The 19,582-nt window shown below is 42.3% G+C and overlaps 4 protein-coding genes across 4 annotated transcripts in view; 2 read left to right on the forward strand and 2 right to left on the reverse strand.

Annotated features, from left to right (window-relative positions):
• LOC126563527 (uncharacterized) overlaps positions 1–19,582 on the reverse strand; it is a 387,646-nt gene that overhangs the window by 216,823 nt on the left and 151,241 nt on the right. The gene's annotated exons all lie outside the window — the stretch shown is intronic.
• LOC126562593 (replication factor C subunit 5) overlaps positions 1–19,582 on the forward strand; it is a 431,263-nt gene that overhangs the window by 153,996 nt on the left and 257,685 nt on the right. The window lies entirely within an intron of this gene.
• LOC126562792 (craniofacial development protein 1) overlaps positions 1–19,582 on the forward strand; it is a 170,308-nt gene that overhangs the window by 52,851 nt on the left and 97,875 nt on the right. The window lies entirely within an intron of this gene.
• Positions 1–19,582, reverse strand: part of LOC126563544 (protein dead ringer) — a 97,264-nt gene that overhangs the window by 4,140 nt on the left and 73,542 nt on the right. The window contains exons 7-8 of the mRNA XM_050220190.1: positions 10,061–10,244; positions 112–238 (exon numbers count right to left, since the gene is read on the reverse strand). Of these exons, the coding sequence (XP_050076147.1) occupies positions 112–238; positions 10,061–10,244 (311 nt within the window). The remainder of the gene's footprint in view (positions 1–111; positions 239–10,060; positions 10,245–19,582) is intronic.

Genomic DNA, 19,582 nt, shown 5'->3' on the forward strand with positions numbered 1-19,582 from the left:
TCGCTCCCCGCCCTATTCGACTGAAGCTGATCGTATATAGCTCCCAATCATATCCCAACTGTCGCCCACTTGGCGGTAAGATTCTGTACTGTCCGCGTTCGTTGCACTTACCGAATCAAACTGGCCATAGCTAGAGCGACGACCCTCGCGCCGGTTTCCATCGATGGCGGCCTGCAGCTCGGCCGGTGTGCTCAGGTTCTTCTTCTCGCACTCGTACGGATAGAGATACTTCATGTACCTGGTGAGGAAAGCAAGAAGGAAAAATAACGGTTTAGAAGAAAATTCACTACAGAAGAAAGAATGTGTGTGTGTGTGAGAGTGGAACCGTCGGCAACGTCACGATGACGACGAACGACAACTGATGCTGATGAAAAACGGTTGCATATGGTCGCAACGTTCCTCTTATGCTTATGCTATATAGGCGCTAGCAGATGACCAAAGCGTATTCACCTCCCCAAGGAGGAGGACTGAAGAAGGTGAGTATAAATATTAATTCATCGAAAGAGATGCACCTAAACCATTCACTCACTTCCACTTCAGGTCGGTTATGTGTCTGGGGCTTCGCCGTCTGTCGGGTGTGTTCTAATTGACTGTGTAAACATATTTACATGCATTGCATGCTGCAATAGCATATAAAACCAGTATTTTATAACGGACGCATCGCGGCCACGATGCATGGCTGGACGTACCCCGATCGTTTCAGGATTGAAGATATTTCATCGCACAAAAGGTGAAGTTCTGGCGTGGAAGTTCGACCTGTAGCAAGTGCTGCATTTAGTGAGTGGCATTTCTATGTTTAATTTTTGTTTGGAAAATATTTATCATAATTGGTCTTCACCAGTGGTTACCATCGGATTTGGAGTAGAAATATTTTTCCTACAAACAAAATAAAAAACGAAATATAAGATGACCACACATCCGGATTTCAAAGCAATGAAATGCACAAAAAAGCGTTTAAAGAACCGAATGGGATTTAAAATCCATAAAACACCCAACATTTTGCAATATTGTTCCTGGAAGCAATAATGCATTCGCTGCTGCTGTTGCTGCATCCAAACGCATTTGGGGCGGAAGGATTAAAAGCGGTTCGAAATATCACATCAAGGCCGTAAGGGTTCTCATCATCTCAGGAGAACCTCCACCAACAACCTCTATATCGCACTACAATGTGGTGGTACGGGTGTTGGGGTTTGAAGATTTTATGCGTTCCTTATAAAACCCATAAAATAGTTCACAACTTTCATTCATAGAGGCAGAGCGTTCTCCGTTCTGGGCAGGTTTCGATTTCTTCGACTGCAGAAGATGGACAGCAGCTCATTCGTCTTCGGAGCTGATCGTCGTAAAAAAAAATCCCTCACCGAAAAGAAGACTACAAAAACCGCACCGCTAAACCTTGGACCACTTTTCCTTTCCGTGCGTTGTGCGAGACGCACATGCAAAATGAAATCACCTCGAGGAATTTGTGGTGGGGACCCCACCAAACAGAAGCTCCTTTATATCCCGCGACTGGAGGTTATTAATTTTGAGACGCACATAAAAAAAAAATCGGACGATCATAAAGACGCGAGAGCGCTTCAGAGACGATCCTTGGTGGTGGTTTTGGGATCGATTTTGTGGGATCGCACGGATTGCGATTGTGCGTTCGCGAAAATAATAATCAATGTCTGCGTATTTTTTTGCGAGCATCCGAAACGATTCTAACGCATTTTGTTGTTGCTGCCAACGAAGAACAGGAACTGTCATTCCATCGGACACAGCGAGCAGCCGGTCAGTCTGATGGATTGGCATTTTATGTTGGAAATCATTAAAAATCGAAAAGCGATGAGGTTGGTTAGTATGAGAGCTCAAGGTAAATGATGAATCGCGAGTGAGGGCTTGATGGACCACAGAGCGAGGATGAGGTTTTATTATTATCGCCCATATCTTTTACTCAAAGCATGTCTTGTTTTTTCCTTTATTTGCCATAATAAATTCTTCGATTAATATTTTTCGTTTTACTTGGTTCGTCTTCGTGGAGGAAAGAAGCTTTGCAGTCTGAGTCTGACAACAACAGAAAGAAATTTTACACATGGATTGGAAATATACGATTATACACTTGTTGAGTTGTGTAGTTCCTCTTATTTGGACGTTAATTTTTCGTGGAATATATTTCACTTCAAGAATTTATCAGTTGAAAGCTGAGCGAAGGTTATCTTCACTAAGGTTCCAGTGCCCATAACGAAACAAGCATCCCTTTTTAATACAAGCTTACAGATTCCAAGGACTCCAGACGCTTTATCTGATACTTATTATTTTAGAGTCTAGGGATATAGAAACTGTGATATGATCGCAGGGTGATCACCATAGTGAGGACTGATTAACCAACTACGTCGTATCGGCAAGTCTATAAAGGCTTTAGATGACTGGCGTTTGAGGTCGGTAAGCCAAGAAGAAGATATGATCGGAGGAAATCCCGCGAAAAGTTCTGATAGATCAGGCTTAGAATTTAGCCATTAGATTACTTCAAACCATCCTACAGATCATACAATGCAAATGAACAAGCTCTTGCTTCACATACGTTTATGTTGATGTTGCCCTACAGATTCTACAGAATCTTTTTTGAAGGTAACAAAGACTTCGTCTAATGTGTCATCTGAGTACTGAGAATTATATTTTATCGTTTTAAGAAACCGAAACTAATAAAGTGTAACCTCAATTTATCCATCGGCCTTTAAACGTTCCAATTTAAATTCATATTTGTAAACTATGTGCCTGCTTATCTATACTGGTTATTAAATTTTCACCTGTTTTACATTAAATGAGGGAACAACCTTGAGGTTGCACTCTCGTCAAATTAATTCCACATTCAGATCAGCTAATGAAGCTCCTCTCGAGCGATAACAACCACCTGCAAAATGCGACGCACATAGCCTAATTTACCACGAGCTGTGCGGGATCTACCAACGACCCAACAAGTAACCCTCCTAATAATGCAAAACTTTAAATCCTCCCAGAAGAATGCCGCAGCACACAAAAAACAACAACAAAACCGCGGAAAAAAGCCGACAATTGACACACGAAAGCAACAAGAAACCCACACACACACACGGGAAATAATAAATGTCACAAAATTATCAACATTGACTCACTCGCCTCGTCAGGCCTCCTCTTCTCTGCTGGGTTCTGCTAGCTTTGTACATAACCCGCAACGTCAAAACTTTACCAGATGTCTTCCCACAACACACACACCTCACCCTGGGTCTCCCCCTTCTTCCGGTGGGTGGTGGTAAGGTTTGCGCAAGTCGAGAAAGCGTCAATCGCGCCCAACAACGCAATGAATGTTCGAGCTGAGTGAGCTGACAATGAAGGAGGACTATTCTGTTTTTTTTTTTGTGTAGAGTAGAGCAGGTAATTGGTAGGTACCTGGTCGGGGTATACGGTAAGCCATTACCATACGCCGCCACCGACAATCGACATTAATTTCGGTACGTCGCGCGCGCGAAAATATATTAATTTAATATTTAAATTATCACCACCACCGACTGTATGCAAGCAGACATTTTTGAAACAGATGGGTAAAACAGCAAAGACAAAAAAACTATGACGTACGGGAAATAATAAAAGAGAAAACTGGAACTGGTACTTTGCCCGCAAGATAGCACGTTTTGCTAACAAAAAAAAAAAGGTCCCACACACCGCAGCACACGGTCAGACGGGATGGCGCGAGATGGAACAAACAGAATGGTTCATCGTTGCTGCTGTTTCTGTGCAGAATTGCCAAATGACACACCTGTGCACCACAACACGTCACGAGGAAAGCCCCGGGAAGAATTCGGCATCATAATTCACATTTTGTACTCACGCCCTGCACTCCGAGGGAGGAGGGGTAGGGGCCCACATATGTGCGATGCGAAGATGAAAGCCAGCTCACACAAATAAAGATCGCGATCGTAAAATTTATTTCAGTTGTGCGTGTGTTGCTATCTATTGCTTTTTTACTTTTGTGCACCGAAAATAAGGGGTTATTAGAGCGGTGTAATAATTCGTATCATTTGGCATGTAAAAATGGGGAAGTAAGTTATGATTGAATCGCGCATCTTGAGTTGTGGTTTGGATTCTCCCTGGTGAAGTGCAGTGAAGCTAGAGAGAATAATATTTTGAATTAATTTTCAATGGCTTTGGTGCTGGTACGGTTGGCTGGTCGGTGAGTTTGGAAGCGCACAGATGTTGTGTTTTCGAATGCAGACAAACAGACGCCAGAGGCGCTGGATGAAAGGAATGCAAATTTCAACACACAGGAATGTTGAGCAGATTTGGCATTTTTGCAAGAAATAAAATATTATTTATTGACTTCAAAATACTTCAATTTGAGCTTCGAATGCTTGCTGTTTGCATGGGTTTTTGACGTTTGTCGGTTAAAATGAGAGGCACCGGAATTAATTGAGCTTTAAATTCCCTTGTCCTCTTTTTCATGGTTTCACGATCTTCTCTATGTCACGCTGACCATCTAATGGCTCACTAGACTTGCTGATCTGACGTATTTGGATGGTCAGTCCTCACTGCGGAAGTCCTCGGTCCGGATGAGATTTGAACCAGTTTTCTAGCTTAAATCATCATAGTCCGCAAGTGTAAGGATGATCAGGACTATCAGACGAACGACGATAACAGTAATAAAACGATCAGTAGCTACCACGTCACGAAATATGTAAATTTTTCTGACTAATCGTTCAATACTAGATTGTGATCTCGATTCTTCTAAAGTAATAACATAAAAAAAAGAAATAAATCTCCTTACGAAACGCAGAAAACTCCACTTCCACTAATTACCAACACAAAACATCAATTACATCGACTATGTCCACGCACACGTGCAATGACACCGGGACTAAATATTTGTCTATTGAAATTCAAATACTGGCACGCTCTTTCTCGCTCGCACGATCTTGCCTGCGTGCGATCCTCAACTTCCCCGTTCGTTTATGACTAAGCCGTCCGCATATAAATATGTTTATGGACGGTTTATGGAATTATGAGCTGATGAGATGGACACTTCTTCACCTCTGGTGGTTTTTTTTTTCTTTTTATTTTTTGGAGGACCATGATTCCGAAGTACGCCACAAATAGCCGTGGCACACACTTGAGGTGCCGACCCAAGGTGGATGTGCATTGAATCATCCACACTAGCATCACTTGGCTGCTTGTCGTCACTATGGCCACTTTTATCACTTTGCTCCAGCTCGATCGCGCTACGATCGCGTTTGTTTAACGCAGCGCACGTTACGAAGAGTTACGATTGCGCTCTGTTTCAACTGAGCTCCGTTGAGTTGGAGAATTGAGCATAGGGCAAGTTTTGTTCATGATCGTGGTGATCATGACGAATTATTTTTTACATAAAAATCATATGTTTTTGCTAAGCAACAACAAAACACTAAAACCAAGCATAAATGTGAATTTCAAAAAATGATAAAAACCACAACGCCAATGTGCCTGCCCCAAGTCGCCTAGCAATTGGAAATAGCGTGACAAAATAGGGGAGAGAAATAACAAAACAATCAATTTCGTACACGATATCAAACACGTCCCATGTTTGAACAATTAAGTGATTGTTGGTTTTTATTTTCCCTTCCAGTACGCCAGCTCAACAGCTTCATCGGATCGACACCGCACGCCGACTCGTCGACTTTCTGCGGTCAGGGCAGTGTTTTTGCTGTGATGATGTTATTACCCACAGGTGGTTTGTGGTTGGCTGGTAAAAGGACCCATCGAAACAGGGAGGGAAGTGACATTTCGAAAACATTTGATCATCTTTTACCCCGTTCGAGGGCAAAAGCATCATGCTCATGCGAAGCATCAAGCGGAATTGTGGACATTTATACAACATTATAAATAAAGTACGTCACGCTGGAGGATGAGCTATTTATTGTGAATATCTTTATGGACTTATTGACGACTGTGCTTGGATTGTGTGATATAAGCAAAACATAGAGATCGTTATTTGATGAGATAAAACTATCGACATTTATATTAATGATGGCAATGGCAAACCAATTGGATCTTATGTAAAAGGTGTAATTTGTATGGCAAGCATAGCAACACATTTGGACATAAAGGAATGCCAAAGTCAAATTGCGAGACTCAATAGCACAAGTTAGTTAACACCTTCATCTTATGATTTAAAAAGAAGTTGGTGATTGTCTTGTATTCAGGCCTCTTCCTGGGTCTACATTATCAAGTCTCAAACTTGTCTTGAGAAGAAAATGTTTGTGGTGTTAAGTACGCTGCGATTGACTTCCAAGTCAGCTATATATTTTCTTGGGAGACCTCTAAATGACTGCTAAAATTAAGGATTTAACAAGGATTTTAAGGATTTTCGAACTAAAATCGATCAAAACTTCTTGTTTGCTAGTTGTTTCAAGACTACATCTGCCGCCATTGCTATAAGAATTGGTGGTTTCATCTTATCAAAAATTCTAAATCCGTCTGCAAATGTGGAAGCTGAAACATTTGGCATTGAAGTAGTGTAAACACTAATTTCTTCAATTTAAATAAAAAAAGGGAAACTATGCTAAATGAATTAATACCGAATAGTTTTTCATTAAACATGGTCTCCCTCTCGAGTCGATGAAGGAAATCTAATTTTCCCAACGTATACCAACTCCTCACCACATATTTATATTGTTTAATCAATGAGCAAACTTTTACGATCGATCTTCATAAATCAATCTTCCACTGAACGCACACAATCTCCGCTCAGGACAACTCTTACTCGAGTCTCATTTGTATTTTAATGAAATTAGTTAACTTATTTGATGATCGGGGGGTAGCTTTCCTTTGGGCAGCAGCGATACGGAGATGGGCGGGCCCGGGTTGCAGTCCACAAAACAAAACATCGGTTAATATGCAGTTTAATTTAGTGCCGGCCTATAAAACTGTTTCCTTTGCTTTTGCACTCTCTTTGGGCCAGTGTGTGGCGGCGTACGAAGCGATTTGCACCCGGGAAGGGAAGCGGAACCTGGCACGTACATGGACCATCATGTAAGAGGGAACATATTTTGCCAGTGGAGCATATTTCCTGCACCGTGTGTTGAGTGTGTGTGTGTGCCCGCCGCCATTCAGCAGTTCAAGAGTTAAGACAAGAAGAAATTGCCTTTTTTTGCGTTTTGTTTTATCCGCTGCTCCGTTTTTGTTTTTTTTTCTTCTTCAGTCGTTCGCAGCTGCACCCTCTTCCGAAGTCGAGCAGTTAGCGGACTAGTTGCGCTGTCCCTGCGTATTCCCTGCGCATCGCGTCGGCGTATTATTTTGTCCTGGCCCCCAAATTTTATGCCCAATGAAAACGCGAATCGCACACACAGGGTTAGCAGCAAAGGCCATTATTTATATGTACATACGCGCGCGCCCAGTTGCACATGTGTGATATGCGCCAAGGTGCAGCTGAAATGTGCACCAAAAACTCACGGCAGCACCGAGAGCAAACACGAAGCGAAAAGTGGATGCGAAAGCAATCGCTTTGCTTCCTTTGCCGGTCGCGTTCGCCGGGCCAGAGCCGGGGCCAACAGAAACAAAATGAAATCCAATAAAATAAAGTATAAATAATAATGCTTGCATGCGTCGCGCGGCGCACCACGGCGGCACAGCTCACACAAGCATTATAAATCATGGCAAAAACGCGCTTTGGCAACGGGCCAAACGAGAGCACACGGTGGCGTCTTCTCGAGGGGTACGGTTGCATCTAAACGGGTGGGGAGGGCGAGGTGCAAGGTTCAAAGTACCACGGTAGTTTAGTTTTTCCTCCCCGAACGGATGGGGGAACAGTTTTATTGGATTGTGGTGACGAGGAGGAGGTACGTTCTTGGCAATATGGCGAAAGCGATTTCAATTAGTTGTTTTGCAATAAATACAATTGGAAGAAATTGTGCATTTATTTTTATTTCTTTTGGCTTGTGCACGAAATTTACACCTGGAAGCATTTACGAGAGTCAAAATAATTGAAAAATAGATAATTGACTTGATTTAGACTTCCTCAAAGGTTTTAAGAGGCGAATGTAGTCACAAAGACTCAAAACTTCTATAAATCAACGAAAAAAAAACTTCTTTAGAAGTACATACAAATAGAAGTATGGATTACTCTCAAAGAGCCCAACTTCCATTTTTATCTGTTATTTGAAACTAAGCAACTGTATTAACATTTTTTATGTTTGAATTGAAATTTGAAATCATTATCGAATTGTCTTGCAGCAATGGTAAAAATAGTCGAGGAAGAGCGTTTTATACTCTGAACCTACTTGCAGTACTATTTCTGAGCGAATATATCATAGGTGGTGAGGTATTTCAACATCTTTGGCCATATCTAGTTAGACCCTCCTATCTGAACAAATTCTTGCAAATCGACCAGAGTCGAGTCATCTTTAAATGTCCTAAAATGCACCAAATGTTGATGAGAAGTACCAGAAAACCTGGTGAGTATTTTGTTCTCCACCTTGGACCTAGATGCTTGCATAAAGGGTACAAATCTTGGCCAAAGGGCACAATTCTGGTGGTAAACGCTTCTTCGACAAACCACCAAACAATATTGTATTGTAGATAAATTTTAGTTAAAGATTCTTATCAAGACAGCTTCAAGAAAAATATAAGATCAATTATTCTTGGGATGTTGATACGTGCTAAGAAGGGATAGGGAAATAGATTAGAAGACCCCGTGAACGTAAGAAGAAAGCTAAATTTAATCCATAATTTTATCTTATATAGTTTAAAATTTATCGTCACTCAAAGTCACCGAAGTTTTGTTACTTTATTCAAACAGAGATGAGGATATGTTATTTGTTAAACACTTACATTTCCCTCTAATAAGCTTTCATTAAATGATAAGCTTCTGTATCAGCGACAAAGTGTAAAAATCAATCATGTTCGCCTGTCTAAACGCACACCTTCACTGAGGTAGCCATTACCGGATCACTAAGACACCATTTGCAAGCGACCAGCCACCATCGAATGTATCGAAGTGCCGAAGGTCTAATGATAGTGTTGCGCCGTATTATTAGACCACATTAAATGGATCACCGCGAGAGTCCAGAGATCGAATTATGTATGCAAAGCTTGACCGCAGTACTGCCACAACTACTACTTGGTTGGCCGCCTATAATTTATGCCCATACATACCGCATACGCCCCCTTTGACCATATTATTGCTACAGTTATCAACCGTCCATCCACAGTGCTCCACTCCATCTTCACCGATCGTATTCTGCACTCGCACCGTAAGGGCGACCGGTCGATCGACAAGCGAATGAGCGTAGTCAGGATGCAAACAGCACCATCGCAAACCCGTTCCCGCTTGCTGCAGCGAAAGCCCGCAATGCAATCGATTTGTATCTGGAATATATTAAATCTACCTCTCCACCATGATGGTGTTGTGGGGCGTTTTCGCGATGCAGCGCGTTTAGCAGCATTCTTCCAGCGAGCATCGCGCGATCGCGAAGGAGACGGTGGCCATTTTGATGTTGTGTCTGTCCCTGGCTGTTTTAATCCCGCAGGCCCTTTCTGCACGTCGCATACGCGCTGCATGCTGTGCATGTGCGCATTGGACGACATTTTGACGAATTAATTGACTTTATTTTGTTTTAGCGCGTCCTTTCGGTGTGCTTTGGGTTGGGTGGCGTTCGTTCGCATTCCACGGCGTACCGCGGTAGGTAGGAAACAAAAAAAACGGTGGCAAATATGATGAACGGAGCTGCAGAAAGGGCAGAATACATCGTTCGAATCTCGACCAGGGGGGGAAAAAAGGTTTTCTCGCCTGGGTTGTTTGGGTAGACACAGGTTTTAATTTATTCTTGTACCGATTACACGCTTCTGATCTGTACGGGTCAAAATGGCGCAAAAGTAAGGGAAAAGTTGACCGTGGAGAAGAAGGAAAATCATTTGCAAGAGATAAAGCCATAAATTATGAATTTTATGGTGGAATTTTCATGCATAATATTTACTTTTATATTGCACGAGGAACTAAAGCACGTGATTCATTTTGATACGATTGTATGTGTAATATTTAGCAGAAAAATTAAAAGTTATCCAGGAAACAAATACTTACTGTGTTCGTAGTGTAAATGCAGCGCTGGTAATGCTGGAAGGAAGATGCAGTCCTTTGATGATTTCCTGCCACAGCTTCTTGTTGATAACATCGACGAGACCTCCGCGTGCAATCACCAGGTTGTACAGCTCGTACAGATCCAGCACCGACTTGGCCATAATCGGCAGACGGTTAATAGGAGTGCCTAGAATAGGGAAGCGAGAAAAAGGTTAGTAAGTTAGTTAAAATTGCTGCAACACAATAAATAAGCCATCCAGATATCGATGCATTTGTTATTCTAAATAAAAAACCGATCAAACGATCGTACCATCACACGAACCGGCGTCCAGAAATGTTGGCGCTCTCCAATGGCATAAGAAATTGAATTCTATTTTTATTTGTTGCCTTGCTTTTATCATCGTATTATGCAGTAACCTCCGACAATTTTTACTCTTCTTCCATCTTTATTGTAAGGCTTTTCCCCGTAGACCTGCCGTGAACGGGCCCCGCGAAGTCAAACAGTCAAAGATCATTATCCATCGCAGGGAGAGAATAAAATACACACTTATAGCAACATCAGCAATAATAGCAGAACGAGCTACCGGTCACAGTGAGGCATAATGCTACAAAATACATCTTCACCACCCAAAAAAAAAAAAAAAAACGATCTATCTGACAATCAATTTTGACATCTCTTCTCGCCCCGGGGACGAGACAGACATGCATATTTTCGGTGCGACACTCGCTGGCACCAGCACACTCCCATGGTGCGATAAATAGCGTTAAAAATGGATGATGGTGTACGGTGGACGCTAGGACTGGCGGTGGGAAGACTGGTGTTGGTAGATATAAATGATGAATATGTTCATCAGACGCCCAAACGCAACTCTTTTTCCTCTTGCTGTGAGTCCCACAAAAGGTGACCCAACTGCCATGGTTCAGCGCGTTACGCAGTAGCTGGTCGAGTTATGGCGTTAGCCGTGTGATGTCGGGAAAATGATTAAAAATTCCGAAGAAATTATGATCATTCATTGATCGTACGGGTTGTGTGGCTTTTTTACGGAATGAGTTTGTGGCTACCGTTAAAAGCGAGGCTCCTTAGCTATTTGCAGTATAAAGGGCAATTCATAACGTCTGGCGCCAGGGTGATAAAATTGACGTTCAATTGATGTGTGTCTGTAAAGTTGTAATTTTGCTTGAGTGCATTAATTTAATGGAAAACGTGCAAGAAGCAGGGTTCAAACTTAAATATTAAAATGCAAAAAATCATCGAAACTGTTGGAAAATTATCAACCTTTAATGTCTGCCATAAATAACCGCAATTAAAATGAATAATGCATTAAATCGAATAGAGATAGAATAAAAGAGACATGACAAACATCCACTCTCTGAAAAGCCATTTCATCACACCGGAGATTGAAATATGTGTGCTACCCTCTTTAGGCGGCTCATAGTACCAATCCAATAACTCATCCCAATCCACCACCACCGACACCATTTGTGTTTAGACATCCTGGGACAGTAATGCTATGTTTCTAAATAAGAATTATGATTAAAAGGTTATGTTTCGGTTCCACTATTATCGGTCCCACCAACGCGCAACCCCCCATCGGCACGGTGGCGGCGAAAATATTTTGACAAATTAGCATCACCCGCTTTTCCGCCAGCATCCCATCATCAGCATGCCCCATGCCCTCCCAAACACTACTAATGAATGATCGCGTTCGCTAATGCGATCGTTCCCTGTTGCGATTTAGCGATTGCTTCCATCTTCATCATCAAAACCCATCTCGGCACATTATCAACGTCATTTGACAGAAAGCTACACAAAACACGGCACAACACGAGCGCCTCACAATTCGCTCGTGCCAAAGCCATGTGGTATGCATTCGAGTTCCCCTCCACCCATCCCCAACACCCTCCCAACCATGCTCCCATCGCCTCGGGGACCTTAACACTGTTGTGTTGTGACATTCGCTTTTCCAAACAAACTTCAACGGGCGCCTCTCTCTCTAACGAGTGTCGCGTGGAAAAATACAACTTATTTGTTTCTAGGCGACTCGGTGACTCTCGTGTGTGTGTGTGTGTGTGACCCAGGAAATGGAAGTGGGTGGCAGCAGCAGCGTTGTGGTTTTTCGCTGGAATGAAAAACCGCTCGCGGAAACTTTTCCTTTTTTCCCGCTACCCGTGCGCTCGCGCTGCTCTTTCTTGCGGTAAGAGTCACACTCCGCGAAACGGCCGGACCAGGATTGAGTTGTTTATAAACTAGTGCGTGTGAAAACATAAACACACGGGCCCGGCCCGTGGCCCTACTGGTGGTGAGCTACTTTGTATTATTATTAATTATTGAAAATGTGCTGCGCCAAATGTTTTTGTGAAGTTTTCGAGTGCATCTGCTGTGATTGACGAAGTCCGCTTCCAATTTTCGGTAAAGACCGCCGGTGCTTGATGATCTATCTGGTGAGGTTTTTGGTTTATTTGGCAATGAGCACGGGATTTGGGTTGTGTTAATTAGCAACGGTGGAGTGCAAGGCCGCGTTTTAACAACTTAAAACACTCAAACCTTGAAAAATTTGTAATAAAAAGCTATGGTTAAGGGAAAATAGGAAAGGAACGGGGTAGCAGCAATTTTAATCCATCCCAGAGGTTACAAAGTTCGATAGTAAAACGATACAACGTGCCGTTGATGCAGACATACAAGCAAAAGGAAAAAACATACGAATGTAAGAAATGTGTTTTGATCTAATCGGACTAAGACATTCGACTGGCGAAGAGTTTTAATACCCAGCAAGATATGTGATACCGATACCTTACACACTTCGAAGGTTTCTAGAAGTTTTACGTGTGCCGTAGCGTAGGCTCTCTTCGCTGGCCAGTGCCTTCATTTGATACGAATCGGATTACATGCAAAAATGAAAAGCAAAACTACTAAACACTACTACGTACGGAAATTGACAGACAGACGGAAGGTTGACGAGGTTGGTCCTGAGCTGGGGCAGCATTATTGTTGTAGCAGTGCATCGATAATGATGTGGATGCAAATTAAGTTAGTTTGTTATTGCAAAAAAACTAAATAGATCCTGCGGCATGAGCGGTAGGGCGCTCATGTTGTTGTTAGTTCCGGGTGGCACCCTGGATTGATGACGCTCTTTCTCTCTCGCATTGGTACGTATGAACCGGTGACACAAAAAATATTGATCCATAATAAAAGGGGATGGTAAGTACGAGTACGTGCGACCGATTAGTTCTTTCCCTTTGTGGTATAATGGTTGGAAATTATTCCTCAGTGTAACCCTTTTTTGTAAAGTAGTTTTGGGTATCTTTTAGATATCTTCATGACATAAGTTTAACTTGAAATTTTCATTCAAGAGAAACATTCTACAAAACTAATGGCGATTCTTGCTCACGGCCTACGAAATGCGCATAAATGTTCTGGTGTTCGTCAAAAATCGTCAAAGGAGTATTTAAAGGTCGGTGGCGTCTTGCCAAAAATATATCTCATTTTCTGGTTAGGCCAGTTAGGATAATGTAAAAACGAAATCACGTGATTGTAATAAGAAAAACTTCATCTTAGGCATAGCCGGCGTTTACCAGTGTGAGTATAATGCAGAATATTTTCCAACTTTGGACGGAGGTTCTGACATAGGGCCCTTGATACCGCAATCAGGCGATAAAGCCTTAGTTTTCCTTCACCAAGTTTTAATGCATTTTACAGTCACCCTCTTCCCTATACTATTGTATGACTATGAAGTGATTATACTCGATAGTTAGTATGTACCTTTTGCTATTTCCATCAAGATTTAAATTCATAGTACGAGCAAATTTTCAATTGCTTCCAGTTTCTCAACGGGTTCAGCGATAGCTGTGCCAAATAAATGCAAATCGCTGTAAAATTGTGTATGTTAGTAATAAATAGTTTTGTGAATCTCTAGGACGCGAGATCCTTGCATGAAAAATCTTGAAAATTAGTCTATGTATGTATTTTATAACAAACACATAACTGTAATAATGATCCAGATTCAAACATATAAATAGCCTTTTTAATCATTTATTTTCGGATATCACCGAAATCACCAGGTGCCAATTCCATTTGTTATAGCTGTAGAATGTTCCAGCAGGAAAAAAAACTCCAACACGTCGTACGTCAAAAAGGGGAGCCCTTCCATGTGCGTACCATCATCCCCATTGGCAGGCAAGCTTAAGCGAGCAACGCGATTCGTGCACAATTCGAATATTCTAATTCGAAAATAGAAAAAAAAATCCCGTGGAAGAGCCAAAATAAAATAAAATCCCGTCAAAGATGCATTAATCAAACGTAGAGCACACGCACAAACGGTATGTGTATGTGTGTATGTGTGCGCTTGATGTTCACCACGATCTTTGCGATCACGTTGGGTGATCGCCACCTTCGTACGCGCGTGTTTCTGTTGTCTTCCTACGATCAGATCTGTGGCATGGTACCATGTTTTCATCTGTCAGACTTAATTCTCGATTCTCGACGTCCGATTATTTTTCCTCGAAAAAAAAAGAACCCCTCCCGAAATCATACCCATCCAACCACCCACCCATGATGAGGAATGGGAACGAACGGAGAGGATGGAGGTGTATGTATTGAGGCCCAATCGCTGGCTACGCGGGGACGCCCGATATAAACTGCCATCGTCCACTAATTTCCCCAACGCATCGGAATGAGTCCATGGAAATGCAGCCGAATTTTCTTTACCTACCAACCGGCGGACAGATTGAAACAAAAACACAGCTCCATGACAGAATCCATTAGTTTGGATAATTTTCGAGCAAATGTTCTTGTTTCGTGCTTCGTACGGATTGTTTTTACTGGTTTTTATTAATCAACTCACACAACCCACAACGGCTCGATAGAAGGTGGAAAAATGATAATTGGGAGGACATGTTGACTTTTACGGGGGTGTTAATCATTACATTGGGACGGTGTCAACAAAAATAATTGCACAAGAGGCTGAATTTGTGCATAAAACATTGCCCCACGAAAAAAGGGGTGGAATAAAATTGGGAAATAGAATTCGATAAGCCTATGTGTATTGGAATGGTTCTTCATCAGCGTCGAGTGATATCAATTAATTGGTTTGCAAGAACAAACTATTCACACATTCACACAGCGCCAATTCTTGTTTTGGGGCGTAAATTTATCAGTAGTACTTGTGATAACTGGACGCACTGTAAAGCATGTTTCTAACACTCCAGTACAGATGTTTCCCCTTTTTTTACTTCTATCATGACGCATTCAATTCACTTCATTTCTTCACAGCTCCACCAAACTATGTTCTTTACACCCTTAACTTAAAGACCTTCCTCCTCCCTTTAGCTCTACCGATCGTACCAGTAACTCACCAGACAAGTGTTATTTTTCAATCAACCGATCAAATCATCGGTGCGCAGTGTTGTTTTCCACCACAAAATAGACGCGTTATAAATCACATTAAAAAGCTATAAAACGCAAAACGGGAACTTACGACTTGCGCCCGGTTCGGCGGTGCGTCAGGGCAATCTCGAAGCGGGCGAAGAAAAGAGAAAAATAGCGCAAAGATAATAAAATCGGTTTCCGAGTCTTTGGAGCAGCTTCCTAAAAATCTGGCGGCTTCTCACTTTTCATCTTCCCCGGAGAGTAAGTGCTCGTAGGGGGGAGGGGGGGGAGGTGGTTAGAGTGGGCGGGAGATAGATTTTCAGCTTTATACTGATATAAAATTTATTTCCCACATCTCACTCCACTTTTACAGAAGCTCCTGATGGAGGTTGGAGTTGTCTAAGGAGCGGAAAGGAAGCCCTAGTGTTGTGAATGTTTCAGTGTGGTTTATATAAACATGTATGAGATGAACTACCCACCCCAAAAAAAACCTCCAAGTAAACGGATCGGAAAGATAACTTTGAAGCATCACGGATCACGGGCAATGATGTGTTGAAGATTTATAGGATATGGAAAATAGAAACGAAATGATAAGTCATAAGGTTTACTACTGGACCGCAAATTCAATTTCTTGGCTGAGGTTAGGTGCTAAAGGTGAGCCTGTTGACACCGGCACCAACTGGTTTGAAATATTTTACAAATGTGAAGCAATTTTAATTTAAATTATACGATCTTTGCAATGAAGAATGCTATAAAAAAGAAAGCAATATTTAATATTTAAATTAAAATATAAAAATAAACCTTTTTTTTCGGTTAAACTTTTACCCCAAACCATGCGCATGGCATGTCACCCGCTTATTAAACGACCAGCCGCAAACAAAAAACACGGGAAGCAATACCCCGAGGCAACAATTTAATCAGCTTCAAAAACGCGTCTGCAAGCGTGGCTCGTGCAGAAGAGTTAAGACAAAAGGCAGTCCCAAAAAAAGCCATTCTTCAGCATGGGTGAAAAGCTGGCACTGGGTAAACCGACGATGTGCAATGAAGAAGTACGCGAAGGATAACTAAAGGGGAAAAAAATGGAAAGAAAAGCCATCCTCCTGTATAAAAGCGAACTTGAAACTGCACTGAACTCTGCATTCACAGCTACATGTGCGGCTTGCATTTAATTACATGCATATTTTTCTTACCTCTTACGTTGGTGGTGGTGCACTTATGCAAACATTTTTTTGTTTCTTCTCTACGTACCAACAAGCAACAAAAAGCCCGACTTTGCATAAAGTAAAGCAAGAACGATGAAGCATAATCAAATATGGAAAACGATCGCAATAAATGTAAAAAAAAGACGAACGAATGGTGAACGAAATAGAAAATCTTTCTTTTTGTCTTGCGATAGTACTTGCGTGATCTTTATCTTGTATTTTTTTTTTCGGTTTGTTGCTTTAATTTGCTTATCTGTTTTCACAATTATAAGCTCTGGACACATAAAAGTTCTGAATTTGTAACGGGTTAGCTTTGCGTCGTTCGTTTCAGAATAGCGATTTGTTTTGTGTTCGTCAATTCGCCATCAAAAAGGCGCAGGGTAACTGGGCAACCGAAGCAAACGGGGAACGACCTGGTGAGGGGTCAAAAACACCCAGCATAATCGGCATGAATATATAATAAAATTATTAAATATAATTATTCCTTATCCCGGCTTAACCTGGCACAGGTTCGGTTCGTTGTGCAACTGTGGAAGAAAGCAACGCGAGTACCGTGCGGACACAAATGGTGGCAGCGACCGTTTGCAGAAGGGGAGCGTCGTATGTTGATCATGCACAGAACATGTTGCCCTGCTTTTACAGTTTCCTCTTTGCGAACGCTTCTAGACGGATGGAAATGGCTGGCCGCGTGGCAAATGCAGCACAGAGAGCAGCACGACTGGTACAAAGAAACTGCACAATTTTAATGCTTCGTCAATGATTATCGATCCATCCATCGCTTCTTAAGGCTGAAATGTGTGTATGTGCGTCCAAAAGGAAAGCAGAAAATGGAGTCCTTACCTTTAAGGAAGGAGAGGCAAACAAGCGAGCAATTGAATGTAACGATCGTCACCGGCGATAACATTTATGCTGAAGGAATGTTAATTTCATTCTGTATCACATTTGCATCTGCAGAATGTATGCAGAAAAGGCCGTTGGTGTGCCACATGCGTGCGTGTGTGCACTGTACGATACACAAATAAAGGAGTGGGTTAAACATATTTTAGCAAACATGTATTACTCACTTTGGTATGGTTATCTTTACCGCAAGATAAAAATATATCATTTCCACTTACCAACACTAAGCAACAGCGATGTATGTAAAGCCCGTCGTGCTACAAGGGGTTTGTGTCCATCCGCTTCGTCTTCATTCATGATACAGCGAAGCCTACACGCAACACCGCAAACCGAACGGAAATCATTGTACGGAACATGCCCATCGAAAAGGATGATGCAACGCGGCGGATAAATATTGATTCAATTAATTAAGTCAATATTGGCCGTTCACAGCTCCACACAACAGCTCGCTGGTGAGAGCGCACCGTACCGTGCCGTGCGCCCGTCACCCAACATCCGGACGATCTGCCGAATGGCGATGATGCTGATGATGTGCTGGACACACTGATCGTGTTCGAACCGTTGTTCCGATCAGTGCCATGCATACACACACTCGCGCACGACACAAAACCACAATAACATCATTTTGGAGCAGCAAAAATGGTTCCTCAGGTTTGTCCGTCCGTGACAGTTCCTCCCAGGCCTCAAAGTGAACTGTTTCACCAGACATCGAGAAACCATCTTTCGTGCTGTTTGCATTGGAAGCCGGGATAGAAATAGGCAAGATTTAGATCCGGTAACGGAGTCGTCTTTAATTGATTTGGTTTCCTCACCTAGCGAGTGCTGGCTGTGATCGTCCCCGTAAGAGGATGTACAACACGCGGGCGAGAGATACGATGTACGGGGTAACATTTCTACAAATATTGATCTGTTTTCTGTATTGTGGTTTTTTTTATGTGCTCAATAAATAATCTAATGTGAGAAATGGCCATAAAAGTCAGCAGCCGGACAACCATGCCATGGTATACAAAGCCATACAGAACCGTATTTTATTTAAATGATTAGACACAGTTATAAAGTACCTTTTGTTCCTCTACACTTTTCAGTAACAAAGGGTAAAAAATGTTAAACCCTTTGGGCAGGTGTAAAATCGGTTTGTATCAATATTGAAAGCCCATTTCGTTGTGGTGCTTATTCTAAAAATTACTCAAGACTCATCCGATTCACACTGCTTCTCAAGAAACGCCACAATCATTTTACAAGCTGCTTCTGATGTGGAAAACGTGGTTGCAGTTTTCCTCGCATAAAATCAAGTACAAGAACCACGTGGATACTTGGTCGGGCGGTAATAGCAAGCTCATAATTGTGCTGTATACTGTTCCCTTCTCTCCTGGGACGGGTACGAAACAAGGGACTTCCTACCGGGTAAGAGATATCCCCTGCCAAGCAAGCCATACCAGCACAACACCATATCACACCATCTCGCACAGCTCTCTTGCTCTGCTGGTCATCCAACGCCACAACGAACGAAGTATTATAGCTCATAGCGCCAACAGAGGCTGAAAGGAAACTAGCAAAGCTTACCCACTAGTCATCGGCAGTCGGGCAAAACATTATGCACGGTACAAAACGGCTTCGTTAGATATTGCCGCGGTTCCCGCTTCTTAGGGTTGGGCCCGCACTTGGAAGTGCGCTGGGGAAAAAGGTAGCGAAATGTTTTTACACTAAATTAACATATGTTAGACATCCAATGTCAGTCGAAAGGGGCGCCCTGTTCGCCGATCTGCAGAGGAATGGAAGACGCCGGAATGGGAACGGGCAAAGTAAATCAGCAAAAACTGGTGGCAAAATACTCGGTTGAACTGTTCTCGATCGAATGGATAGCATCGAACGTGCATTCCTAATGAATATCGGTGGCAAACTTCTACTGATTGAACAACAGGGCTCTCGCTCTCTCTCTCACAAATACACACTCGGATGTGCGGTTACTAGAAATAGAATTTATAGACATGTAAAAAAATATATCTCAATATGTATAATTAGAGATCCACTTTGTGGTCTCGCGAGATCTTGGCGGGAAGA

The sequence above is a fragment of the Anopheles maculipalpis genome, chromosome 3RL (genome assembly GCF_943734695.1).
Source record: "Anopheles maculipalpis chromosome 3RL, idAnoMacuDA_375_x, whole genome shotgun sequence".
NCBI lineage: Eukaryota > Metazoa > Arthropoda > Insecta > Diptera > Culicidae > Anopheles > Anopheles maculipalpis.